This window comes from Macaca mulatta, chromosome 14 (genome assembly GCF_049350105.2).
Source record: "Macaca mulatta isolate MMU2019108-1 chromosome 14, T2T-MMU8v2.0, whole genome shotgun sequence".
NCBI lineage: Eukaryota > Metazoa > Chordata > Mammalia > Primates > Cercopithecidae > Macaca > Macaca mulatta.
In genome coordinates, this window is record NC_133419.1 from 54,758,922 (window position 1) to 54,772,031 (window position 13,110).

Here is a 13,110-nt window from a genome sequence, read left to right on the forward strand (position 1 = left end):
ATATCTTCAATTTCTCATTACTGAAGAATGATTTTTAAACAGAGAACAAAAGTTCCACTAAGACCTTAAATGTGACTGATTATGTGCACATACCATTGTTCCCTTCAGAGCTATGCTCACATGTGCTACCTCATTTCAAGACCATGCCAAAACACAAACAAGTTCCCATCTAAAGCCAATTGCCATACTGGTCACTAGATGCCCTCTTATCTATTTAAGGATACTGCTTCAGCAACCCTCCCCTATTTTTTCTCTCTACTGGATCATTCATTCTCATCTATACATAAACATTCTTCCATCTTATAAAAATCCTCTCTTGAATATCTCTTTCCAGTTGTCAATCATGTCTGTTCTTCCTTTGATAGCAAAACTCCCAGAAAGATCTAGCTACGCTTGCTATGTCTAATTCCTTTCCTTCCATTTTCTCTTGAATACACTCCAGTGAAGCTCTCACCCCACTATTCCAGTAAAACTGCTTTTATCAAGGTCACTATGGATTTGTATGCTGCTAAATCCAATGATCAATTCTGTCCTTATTTTACTTGGCCTAACAACAGAATTTGACACTGTTGGTCATCATCTTCTTTTGGAAACATTTTACATTTGCTTTTAAGGACAATGCACTTACCCTATTTTCCTCCTATACCTCTGGCTATTATCTTCTCAGTCTCCTTTGCGGATTCTTCCTTATTTTCCTTATCTCTTAATGCCAGAGTGCTCTAGGGCTCCACCTTCAGACCTCTTTTCTATTTGCACTCATTCACAGCTTTATACACTATCTATATGTTGATGATTTCAGCCCAGACCTCTTTCCTGAATTCCAGCCTTTCTGAGCTCTTTGTCAATTTTAAATAACGGGATTTGGAAAATATGATTAAGTATAGAGTTTACTGGGGTGCAAGCTGTGAGAATGGCCACTGGAAAAGTACTGACTCCAAATGAGTGATATCAGCGTTTTCCAAAGTGAAAAAGTTAAAGTTTTAATTATTTGGGGGAAACAGAGAAGTTCTAGCAGGATTATAACATTTTAAAATATAACACCAGGTGCATATGTTACAGCAATTTGATTGGTTACAAATTGCTATATTCTAAAAAGATTATTTTATTGCTCCATGTGAGGGGGGTCTTATTTGTGGCACCATTTGATCTTAATTATTTACAGCAAAAAAAAAGGCAGAAATTGCAACTGCATGCCACGTGACTCAGATTGTATAGCCACATTCTTCTCAAGGCTCAGGATAAAGCTCGAAAAGCTTTAAGTTTGAACTGTTTAATTTGCCAACTTATATGTCTAAAAGGTATTTCAAACTTTTCATGTCTAAAACTAGTTCCACTTAAACTATTTCCCAAATATAATAAAATATAACTCTACTTTTCCAATTGCTTGTGCAAGGGAGTTATCTTTGACTCTTCCTCTCTGTTTCACACATCATATCTACTCCATCAGCTCTCCTTTCAAGACACGTGTAGAATCTGACCACTTGTACCAACTCCACTATTACCTCCCTAGTGTGAGCCACAATCACCTCTGACCTGCCTGCCTGCAGATGCCTTCTTCCTGCTCTCCCTGCTTCTGTCCTTGACCCCCTCCCCTTGAGCCCCACTCTAATCTCAACCCCAAAGCTCCAACAATCCTTTTAAATATAGGTCAGATCATGTCACTCCTCTGCCCAATGCCCTCCAATGGCTTCCCGTCTCTGTCGGTGTAAAAGCTAAAGTCCTTACAATAATCTGTGATGCCCTGTGTGATTAGTCAGTTCCTGGTTATAGTTTTGACCCCATTTCTTACTACTTCTCACCCCCACTCTTTCTCCATTCCAGATACAATGGCCTCCTTATTCTTCCCTAAACTTTCCTCTTTCCTCTGGACCTTTGTACCTTCTATGCTTTCTCTCTAGGAGTGGTCTTCTCCTATATATCTGCCTGGCTTCTGGTTGTTTTTTAGGTCTTCACACAAACGTTACTATCTCTGATGAGTTTCCTTGGTCATCCTTTCTAAGCAACTCCTGATGCTTCTCACACCCTTTTTCTGCTTTATTCTTCTCCTTAGCTCTTACTGGTAGCTTACACATCATACATATTTTACTATTTATCTTGCCCACTGAAAACTGAATTCCATGAAGGTAGGAACTTTTGTCTCTTTGGTTAATTGCTACATTCTCAGGGTTTAGAACTGTGCCTGTCACATACTCAATAAAAATTTGCTACATGAATGACATTTCGGAAAGAAAAATAATATAGGGCAAAAAGATTATATTATAATATACTATCCAGACTTTTTTTTTCTTGAGACAGGGTCTTGCTCTGTTGCCCAGGCTGGAGTGCCATGGCATGAACATGGCTCACTGCAGCCTCAAATGCCTAGGCTCAAGCAATCCTTCTGCCTTAGCCTCTTGTGTAGCTGTGACCACAAACACTATCATGTGCAGCTGATTTTCTATAGAGACGGGGGTCTCACTTTGTTGTGCAGGCTGGTCTCAAATTCCTGGGCCCAACAAGCAATCCTTCTACCTCAACCTCCCAAAGTGCTGCGATTACAGGTATGAACCACTGCGCCCAGCCCCTATCTATTTTTTTTTCCCCTTGAGACAGGGTCTCGTTCTGTTGCCCAGGCTGGAATGCAATGGCACAATCATGGCTCACAGCAGCCTCAACCTCCCAGACTCAAGCGATCCTCCAGCCTCAGCCTCCTAAGGAGCTGGGACCATGGGTGTGTGCCACCATGCTGATGTAACTTTTTCATTTTTTGTAGAGACAGGGTCTCACTACATTGCCCAGGCTGGTCTCAAACTCCTGGGCTCAAGTGGTCCTCCTGCCTCAGCCTACCAAGTGCTGGGATTATTGGCATGAGCCACTGCACCTGGCCTTACCATCCAGTTTTTGACTCAAACGTAGCACTAAAAAAAAAAAAATCATGATTCTGACACTTCAATAATCTAACAATATCTTTTCATAACTAACTTCATAAGCAACTGACAAATCCTCAGTGTTTTAAGCTGGGTCATACACAGTTTGGACATAAATTTTTCTCTTACCTGGACATCCTGGGTTAGTACGCAATGCTTTCTTATAGTAAGCAAGAGCTCCTCTGTAATCCTTCTTGTTGAAGGAAATGCAAGCTTTACCTGTAAAGATTTTTAAAAATAAACATAGTGTCTGATTAAAGGCCACAAGTCTATTATGCTTTACACTAACTTATCTAAGTTAAATACATCGCTCAGTAAGAAATACTTGAAAACAGTGAACAAAATTTCATATTAAAAATTCGTTTTTCATAAAAGTATATTAATTTATGTCTAAAAATAAAACTTCCTGTTTTTATGTGAAATGTTATGAAGTTAGCAAACTAACATAGGAACAGACAACTGAATACCGCCTGTTTTCACTTATAAGTGGGAGCTAAATGATGAGAACACATGGACACACAGTGGTGAACAACACATACTGGGGCCTTTTGGAGGGTGGAGGGTGGGAGGAGGAAGAGGATCAGGAAAAATAACTAATAGATACTAGGCTCAATACCTGAGTGATGAAATAACCTGCACAACAAACCCCCATGACACAAGTCTATCTATGTAACAAACCTGCACTTGTATCCCTGAACTTAAAAACAGTTTAAAAAATGTTATAAAATAATAATTGAAATAGCTTGAAGTTGTCTAAGTAGAGATTGCTTATTGGCTCTTCAGAAGTGAATAACCAATTACTCTTTTTTGAAAAAATTATTTTTTGTAGAGAGGGGGTCTTGCTATGTTGCCCCAGCTGGTCTTGAACTCCTGGTCTCAAGTGATCCTCCTGCCTCAGTCTCTCAAAGGGCTGGGATTACAGGTATAACGAGACAGGGTCTCAAAGTGCTGAAATCACACTGTGCCTGGCCTAAATAATAATTACTCTTAACGGGTATATATTTTATTTCCACAATTTCAACAATATTTGTTGTAGGTAATTTCATTTGTAACAACATAAAGCTCTTCTACTGTGCTGTCTAGCTGAGTTATTAAGAAGCTATTACAAAGAAATATATTATAGGCATATGCTGAAAACAATTGTTTCCTAATATGTTGCCAAAGATCACTTACCAAGAAGGGCTGGAATATTATTTGGAGACTGATTGAGTACAAAATGAAACTGTGCATCAGCTTGATCCATTTTGTCACCCTCAAGGAGGCAAAAGCAGGCTCTTCCCAACAAATGGTTCTATAAAGTAATGTATTATCTTAGACTTTACCCCCATATACCATGAACGTGTAACACTAAAGTGAAAACCAAATAGCAAGGAGGTGGAGCACAACGCAAATTCCCCTATCAAATGTAATGTGCTTAAGCTAATAACAAGTAATTCTTAATTACAAAATGAGAAATTATCCTGAAATGTAAGTCTTCTGCGCCAGTAACAATGACCAAAAGAAAAATTTTAATTCCTTAAAATATCCTTGAAATTCACCTGGAGATAATAAAATTACTGGTGCAAGTTTTATGTACTAAATTTGCCCATATTACTTAAACAGTACAAAAACCAAAGCATTCCAATTTTAATGAGGAACCTTTCTTCTTTTTGACTCTATCAACCATGTTATTTGAAGAAAAACTCTTTCAAAAAATCTGCTCTCACACACATTTTGCTTTCATGTGCTTTTCCCCCCTTCATAAATGGAAAGAAATTTGACTTTATTTTTACCTGATCATACATAATAATTTTATCGGCCATTGTGTACAATAAGGTGGCCTGTGTAATAAGATCCTTTTTATTGTCCTTATTCTTTTCTTTCCGAGCCTGTTGTACATAATACGCTGCCAATGTATCCAAGCAAGTCATCTGGTCTTTTTCATGGTCTCTATAGTCCAAATTGCCATCTATACGTGCTGCTTCCAACAATTTTACAAACTCTTCTGTTTTTCCTTGCTTGTAGTATTCCAGCTATAGGTAATGAAACAAATTAGAATCACTAAAGCATATGTCCATATAAAAAGTTGTACATAAATGTTTATAGCAGCTTTTTTTGTAATAACAAAAAACTGGAAACAATCAAAATGTTGATTAACAGGTGAATGGATAAACAAGCTGTGGTGTATCCATAAAAAGGATACTATCCTACAATGAAAAGGAATGAACTATTAATACATGCTACAACATGGATAAATCTCAAAGTAATTATGCTGAACGAAAGAAATCAGACCAAAAAAAAGAGTACATATTGTGTGATCCTATTTATATAAAACTCTAGAAAACATAAAACAATCTCTAGTGTCAGAAAGCAGACCAGTGATTGTCTGGCACAGGGATTAGGGGTGGGGTGGGGGGCTTGTGGGGAGTGGTACAGAGGACAGTTTTGGAAGGTGATGGATGTATTCATTAACCTTGATTGTGGTGATGGCTTCAGAGGTATATACAGATGATAAAACTTATCAAATGGTAAATGTCAAATATGTGCAATTTATTATAAATCCATTAGACTTTAATAAAGCTGTTTAAAAAACTGGAGTGACTTAAAATGTTCCAAATCTGCTACTTATCTAGCAATAGTTGATTTCTAACTAAAATTTTCAGACAAGTGGAGCCTAAGAGAGAAAACAAGAGTGAAAGATATGAAGAATTCTAAATAGAAAACTTGGCTTCTGGTTCTAGATCTACCAAAAATTATCTGTGATTTGGGCCTGTTTAATAACTTCTCTAGGCATCTGTCTGACTTATAAATAATAAAAGAAATATCCACTAGGTGTGGTGGTATGCACCTGTAATCTACTACTTGGGATGCTGCAGTGGCAGGATGGCTTGAGCCCAGGAGTTTGAGTCTAGCCTGGGCAAAATAGAGAGACTCTGTCTCTATGTGGACTATCCACCATTTATTAACCACTGACTATTGGTCATATACCATGAAAGGAATTTCATATACATATTCTCTAATCTGTACAACCACTCTATGAGGTAGATGCTAACATCTCTATATTTTAAATGCGGACATATGCTCAGAAGTTAGATCACTTGTTTAAGGTCACATAGCTAGTTAGCAGCCATGCCGAGACTTGATCTAACCCCAAAGCCTACATTCTTTTCCCTATAAAAATCTATATCCCACAATGTTTCATTAATCTATTCTACTACAGGTGCCATGCTAATCCTCCAATATTCTAATTTTTGTTTAAGTGCTGTTAAGGAAGGCATATGTACTTAAAAAAAATTTTTTTTTATATATATATATACACACACACACACACACACACCCCCTAAATTACTGTATGGTTTTAAAAAATGTGTGTGACAAGGAGGCTTGGTCTCCATTGAATAAGCAAACTTGGCACTTCAAGTCAAGAAGGCACTGCTTGTCACTGAAAATACTTCTCTGTAAATCCACATCCAAAAGGAAGAAACTCTTAGAGCAGTCTTGAGCATGGGATATAAGCCCAATTCCAGACCTATTTCTCTGATTCTTCAAGACAATATTAGGAGACTCTTCTGTATGTTTGTATGAAAGCAATGTGGCACATCTCCTTAGGAATAATGACTGTAACATTTATATTACCTATTCCTATAAAAAGGAAACATCATTATGCAGCTGATGCTGGCAAGTAGAGGATATAGAATTTTAGGCTTTCTGACTGGATTTTCTTGAGAATCTCCAGTAAGATTCACATTGAAGGAGACTAAATAGGACAAAAAATGTAAGCCTGAGATAAACTTCACCCAAAAGAACTTCTGTGGGGTTTTCCTGGAACCTAATCACTTTCTAGAATATTTTTAGGGAAATGTTTTATTATTATAGGAAACAATGTTAAGCAGCAATGTTCACACAGAAGCACTTCCCTTCTTTTCAGCTTGTCTATAAACCATAAGGCAGCCTTCACTGAGCAAGCACTAAATAATCACATATTCAATATAGAGTAGTACTTAAATGAATTTTGCCTTTACCAACATATACTAATTCACCAGTAGAGTAGCATATCACTTAGGAAAATGGCCTTATTGTTTCATAAATTATTAACACAATTAATTTCCATACACATGGTATAATTAATCTATCATGCAGCCAAGCTGGCTATTACTATATCTGAAAACAGAAACTACATATTTTCCAGTCAACAAATAAAATATATTTGCTACTTGAATACTGACCGCCAAAGCAATCCATATGTGCAGTTGTGTGTGTTCCTGTTTCAGAATACTGATAACTTCATCTCCCTCCGGTAACTGATCGAAGTCAAGTTCAATGACCTAAAATACAAAATGTAGGTCTTAACTCTTATTCCGCTTTAAAATTCAAATTTCATCTGTGCTGCTTTTCTTGAATATAATCAACATGCATATACATAGAGTAGGTGTTCACTTTCACTACGGTTGAGCTAATACATGTTAATGTTTAAGGAGTACATGACAAATAGGTTATACTATAATAAAGAGCGAGCACAGAGAAGCAAACAAACCCTGCTACTTGTCCCCAAATCACTGGAACTATAAAATGCTAGAAATGGTCTGCTTACTCAAAAATAACAAAACAAAATCCTACTTAACATAGAATCCAAGTAAAGTGCAGATAAGCACCCTAGAGACTCTCATGCCATAGGTCTGACTCCTTGAGATGCATGACCCTACAGGCCATGCAAAGTTGAATGCCACTGCACACATTAATCATGGAGGTGGCACCTGCGTGTAACAGACAGTCCTGACTGTAAGCACAAAAATGATAATAGGAAAATGTCCTGGAATTAGAGGCAATGACTACACAACTTTGCGAATACACTAAAAACCACTGAATTTTATACCTCAATATTATATCTCAAACAAAAAAATAAAAATAAGAGTATAAGATATACAAGAAGACTGAACATCAAAGCTGAGAGCTTTACTCAGACAAGCCACAGGCCACCCATGAGTGAGACATAGGTAAACGAGAGGAGGTTAAATTCTATCAGCACACAGGGGCGGCTAAATCTTGGGCTATCTCGCTGAAGGAGAGTTGATGTAGAGAACATAGTGCACGATGACAGACTCGAGTTTCTAAGGGAGAAGAGGTGACCTCCTATATATTCCCAGGGAAAGATCTCGAGCTTGAGCAGCATATAAACCCCGGTAACATCAGAGCCCACCTCTGTAATCTGCGAGGTGTTTTACAGTTTATCGGGTACTCTCACACCTCTGCTCCCGCGTGTTGTTTAGGAAAAGAGTAGCGCACTGTCAAATACGAATAGGCTGGAGAGGAACTTTCAAGAACTCCTTCTCCGAGTGGCCCTGAGGCTGCAGAGACGCGGTGCTCCCTGCCCGAGAGGGCACAGGAGCTGAAGAAGAAGATGATCAGACCTTGGCCAGGGATTTTGATCAGGGCTCTTAGGGAAGGAGGATGCTTTCGCTTCAGAAACGAAGTCGAGCGAAGTCGGTGGGGGCGATCGTACAAGTTCACGGCCCCCACCCGCCTCCATACACGACACTTACCTCGTCAGTGTCCCGGAGGGGAATCTCGATGGAGCCCCGCGACATGATGGGGTCAGAAGGCGAGCAAGTGTCTCGCCCCGCCGCTCCGCAGCCGGTAGTCTCCGCTTCAGGCTAGTCCAGAGGTGAGTGACGGCTCCGGCTCTGGTCTTGACTGCCGCCCCGCGGCGCCGCCAGAGCTCTGGCTTCTCCTTCCCGTCAGCCGCTTAAACAACGAGCAGCGGACGGCGGTCGGCCACTTCCGGCGACCCCGCCCCCTGTCCCGGAAGCACTCCCGCGGGAGCGTGCCCTACGCGAGCTCGCCCTGTGGCTCCGGTGTTTCCGTTTTGGTGTTGGCGGTTCAGAAGCTTTCGTTGGCGTGTCAGCTGTAGGGCTGTAGGGTGTGACCCGAGAGCCTGCAGGACCTTCGGAACCATGTGGCGTTTGACTTTCCTCAGCGCTGGCTCGGCCCCAGATGAAAGCTTGGAAGGCGTAGCCGCTTAGTCCCGCGGTGGGCGGGGCCTCTGCCTGACGTGGACCTCTTGGGATGGGCCTGGCCAATCCTGTTGTCTTCCCAAGATTGTTGTGGATAATTCTGTCTTTCGTTCTGCAACCCAATCATTAGTTCATCTTTTGGTCCCCGTTGGGTGTAAAAGTCATACCTATGATACCTTTGTGATTAGTTTAAATAAAAAATTTACAATTAATTCGGTAATCATTGTGATAATTCATGTCTTTTTTTTTTTTTTTTTGGTTCTTCGAAGCATGTAAGAGGATCTAGTGTATTTGTGATTTAAATAAAATTGCAGAAGAGGCCGGGCGCGGTGGCTTACGCTTGTAATCCCAGCACTTTGTGAGGCCAAGGCGGGCGGATCATCTGAGGTCAGGAGTTCGAGACCAGCCTGACCAGCATGGTGAAACCCTGTCTCTACTAAAAATGCAAAAATTAGCTCGGCGCGGTGGTGGGCGCCTGTAATCCCAGCTACCCGGGAGACTGAGACAGGAGACTCGCTTGAACCCGGGAGGTGGAGGTTGCAGTGAGCCGGGTAGGCCCCACTGCACTCCAGACTGGGGACCGATCGAGACTCCACCTCAAAAAAAAAAAAAAAAAGAAATTAATTTTAGTAATATATTTTATTTAACGTGATATATCCAAAATCTCATTTCAACATGTAATCAATATAAAAATTCAGATAATTTTTACATTTTTAATACTAAGTCTTGAAAATTCGGTATGTATTTCACATGTATACACTGTCTCAGTTGCCTGATTTTAAGTGGAAATATTGGATCTGTGTTTAGATTTCATAAAGTTTGCAGTTGAAAAAATAGGTTCGCATACTTTAGTTTTTCCAAAATTTAAATTAATTAATTTTTTTTGAAATTAAATTCCTTAATTGGATTAGTCATATTTCAAGTGTTCCATAGCCACATGTGGTTAGTGAATACTGCATTGGATGGCATCATATAGTATTTCCCAGAAATACTGTTTAATACATTTTAAAGTTTATAAAGTAAGCATTAAACAAAAGTACAAATAGTGGTGATTGTTATTCTCCATGCCCAAAAGCCTCCCTGATATTAAAAACTCTATTGATAGGTTTGGTTTTTCAGTTATTTGCATCCAAAGCATCATACCTGATAATGCATAGTGCCATGATTGGGGCACTCAATTTAGAGTGGGATTTGGAGGAAGTGACATTAAGTTGCATCTGGGAAAATGAGTTTGACAGGTAAAGTATGTAGGGGAATGTGTACCAGAGGGGACAGCATGTTGGGGAAGAGCTTTGAGAACCTGCAAGGTCATGTGACTAGAATGTAGAAAATGAGGGGGAGAGTGGCGTAAGTTGAAGTTGGTATAAGAAGTACCCAGACATGCTGGGCTTTATTCATATAAAGCAAAACTGACATCTTGTCCTGTTTCCAAAATGAATGAGTGTACACATTATATCCCACAGGAAAAACAAAATACTTTGTGTTCTGAAATAAACCGTGAAACAAGAGTATCACACTATCTGTAGTCTCCAAAGTGAACAAAACTTTCAGCATTTCCCATATATTACTGACTCTCTTACAAGTTAATTGCTGACTTTTGTAATGCTACAGTCTGAAGACATGTGGGAGCTTGGGGTCATATGGCAGTCATATGAGAAAATTGCCGTTTTCCTACCATGAAGCAATTAACTGTAAACCTTGGTATGTGTGCATTTGATGTATCAGTTCTTCTAAAGCCTAAATTCACTTGTATACTTTTGCAAGTGTTTTTGTAAGTAAACTTTTTTTTTCTAAATGCTTTTGTCCTTCAGAATTTCTTTTGACTTAGTATATATTAATGATTTGGGGTTTTATCTTACATGCAAAGTGATTGAAAGGTTTTAAGTGATGTGTATGTGTCAATGAGAGGGAGAAAGAATAAAAGAAAATTGATTTTGGCCAGGCGTGGTGGCTCATGCCTGTAATTCCAGCACTTTGGGAGGCCAAGGTGGGCCTATTGCATGAGCTTAAGAATTCAAGACCAGTCTGGGCAGCATGGTGAAACTTCGTCTCTACTAAAGATACAAAAATTAGCTGGGTGTGGTGGTGCACACCTGTAATCCCAGCTACTCAGGAGGCTGAGGCACGAGAATCGCTTGAACCCTGGAGGCAGAGGTTGCAGTGAGCCAAGATCATACCACTGCACTCCAGCCTGGGCGACAGAGCGAGACTCTATCTAAAAATAAAAAAAAAAAGAATTAATTTTAAAAGATTGTTCTGGCTACGTTGTGGAAGATGGATAGGAAAGTGTCTTGAGAGGATGTGGGCAGACCACTTAGGAAACTGCTGTCCAGGTCACAGATGATAAATAGGAATAGGTTTAAGACAGTGGAGGTGGAGAGAAGTGGATGGATTTAAGATTATCATCTATCTGTCAATCATCTGTTGATACCTTAGTCACTAGGACTTGCCAATGTATTGGATATAGGCCAGGGTCACTGAAAAAGTAGCGTCAAGAAGAACATCCAGCTTCTGGCATGAACAACTGGGTGAATGATGTGTCATTTCCTAAAATAAGAAAGATTAGTGGAGGAGCACATTTGGGCAAGGGTAGACCACTAGTTCTATTTCACATGTGTTGTTTGTGCTGTCTCTGCAACAGCCAGATGCAGATTTCAGGTAGTCAGTTATTGGATATACAGATCTGTGATTCAGAAGACAGTTTCTAACCTGGAGAAGTAAGTCTGAGAGCCATTGGCATAAAGATAAATTTTAAAACTGTGGTATTAAATTAGATTAGATAACCTAGAGAGAGAATGGAGAGTGACAAGAGAAGGGCCTAGTTCCCAGCCTGAGGAATTCTAGCACACAGAGGGCATGAAGAGGAAGGTGGCCGGCAAGGAATCATCGAGGACAATGAAGAGAGAATCACCTATCAGGGGCCTGGCAACAATTGAGACTTAAACTACACTCTTGGTACAGGTTGCTACAAGCAACCTTTTGTTTTTCCCTAACTGTAGCAGACACTGATGAAATTAGATGTTTTAAAGCTGTAGAACCAGTTTTGGAGCGATTTCAAATATTTTATTTCAACTGGCATGATTGCATAACGTCCATTCACAAAACGCCATGCTCCATATTGAGCCTGAGTGCACCAGATCAAGGCATAGCAATTAGTGTATTTGGCCACTGTGGGTTTTGTTGAGTACATGTTCGAAATAGATTGCTAAGATTCTTAGTTTTTTGTTGTTGATATTGCAGTTGGCTGTAATGTTGGTAAATATATACATTTAGCCAATCTGAAGAGTAAGTTATTTTATATGTTGATAAAATATGCTAATTATTTAATTAACTTATTATTTTTGAGGCAGGGTCTCACTCTGTCATTCAGGATGAAGTATGGTGGCACGATCATAGCTCATTGCAGCCTCAAACTCCTGGGCTCAAGCAGTCTCCTGCTTCAGCCTCCCAAGTAGCTGGGACTATAGGCAGACACCACCACATCTGGCAAAATATGCTAATTATTAAAAAGGAGTGAAGAAAGTTGATCTTAACAAGTGATATATACATATAATTTGTTATATATAATTATTTGTGTGTGTAGATATAGATATAGATATGTTTAGACAGGGTCTCACTCTGTCACCCTGGAGGGCAGTGATGTGATCATGGCTCATTGCAGCCTTGACCTCCCTGGGCTCAGGTGATTCTCCAGCCTCTGCCTCCCAAAGTGCTGGAATTACAGGCATGAGCCACTACGCTCAACCTAAATAATAGTTTAGATCTTAAGTTAGATATCTTTTAAATAGCAGGACACAAATCAAAGTGTTTTAAGTAGTTTGTATAAATTATTAAGAAACAATACGAAGCTATGTTAATTTGCTGGGGCTAGGGCTGCCATAACAAAGTACCACAGACTGGATGACTTAAACAACAGAAATGTATTTTCTGACAATTCTGTAGGTTGAAAGTGAGAGCTCAAGGCATTGGCAGGTTTGGTTTCTCCTGAGGCCTCTTTCCCTGGCTCTTATATGGCCATCTTCTCTCTGTGGCTTCACATGTTCTTCCCTCTCTATGAGTTTAAATCCTAATCTCCTCTTCCTATAAAAACTTCAGTCATTGAATTAGGGTTCACCCTAATGACTTTATTTTAATTTATGACCTCTCTAAAGATCCTGTCTCTAAATATAGTCACATTCTGAGGTACTGGGAGTTAGGACTTCCATAAATGAATT

General features: G+C 39.5%; 1 protein-coding gene across 2 annotated transcripts in view; it reads right to left on the minus strand.

Annotated features, from left to right (window-relative positions):
* The window catches only part of CTR9 (CTR9 homolog, Paf1/RNA polymerase II complex component), a 28,478-nt gene extending 19,816 nt beyond the window's left edge, over positions 1–8,662 (minus strand). For both annotated transcript variants that reach the window (XM_077963346.1, XM_028833686.2), the window contains exons 1-5: positions 8,426–8,662; positions 7,112–7,210; positions 4,679–4,918; positions 4,080–4,197; positions 3,036–3,125 (exon numbers count right to left, since the gene is read on the minus strand). In XM_077963346.1, the coding sequence (XP_077819472.1) occupies positions 3,036–3,125; positions 4,080–4,197; positions 4,679–4,918; positions 7,112–7,210; positions 8,426–8,470 (592 nt within the window). In that variant the 5' untranslated portion in view covers positions 8,471–8,662. The remainder of the gene's footprint in view (positions 1–3,035; positions 3,126–4,079; positions 4,198–4,678; positions 4,919–7,111; positions 7,211–8,425) is intronic.
* Between the last annotated feature and the right edge of the window lie 4,448 nt (positions 8,663–13,110).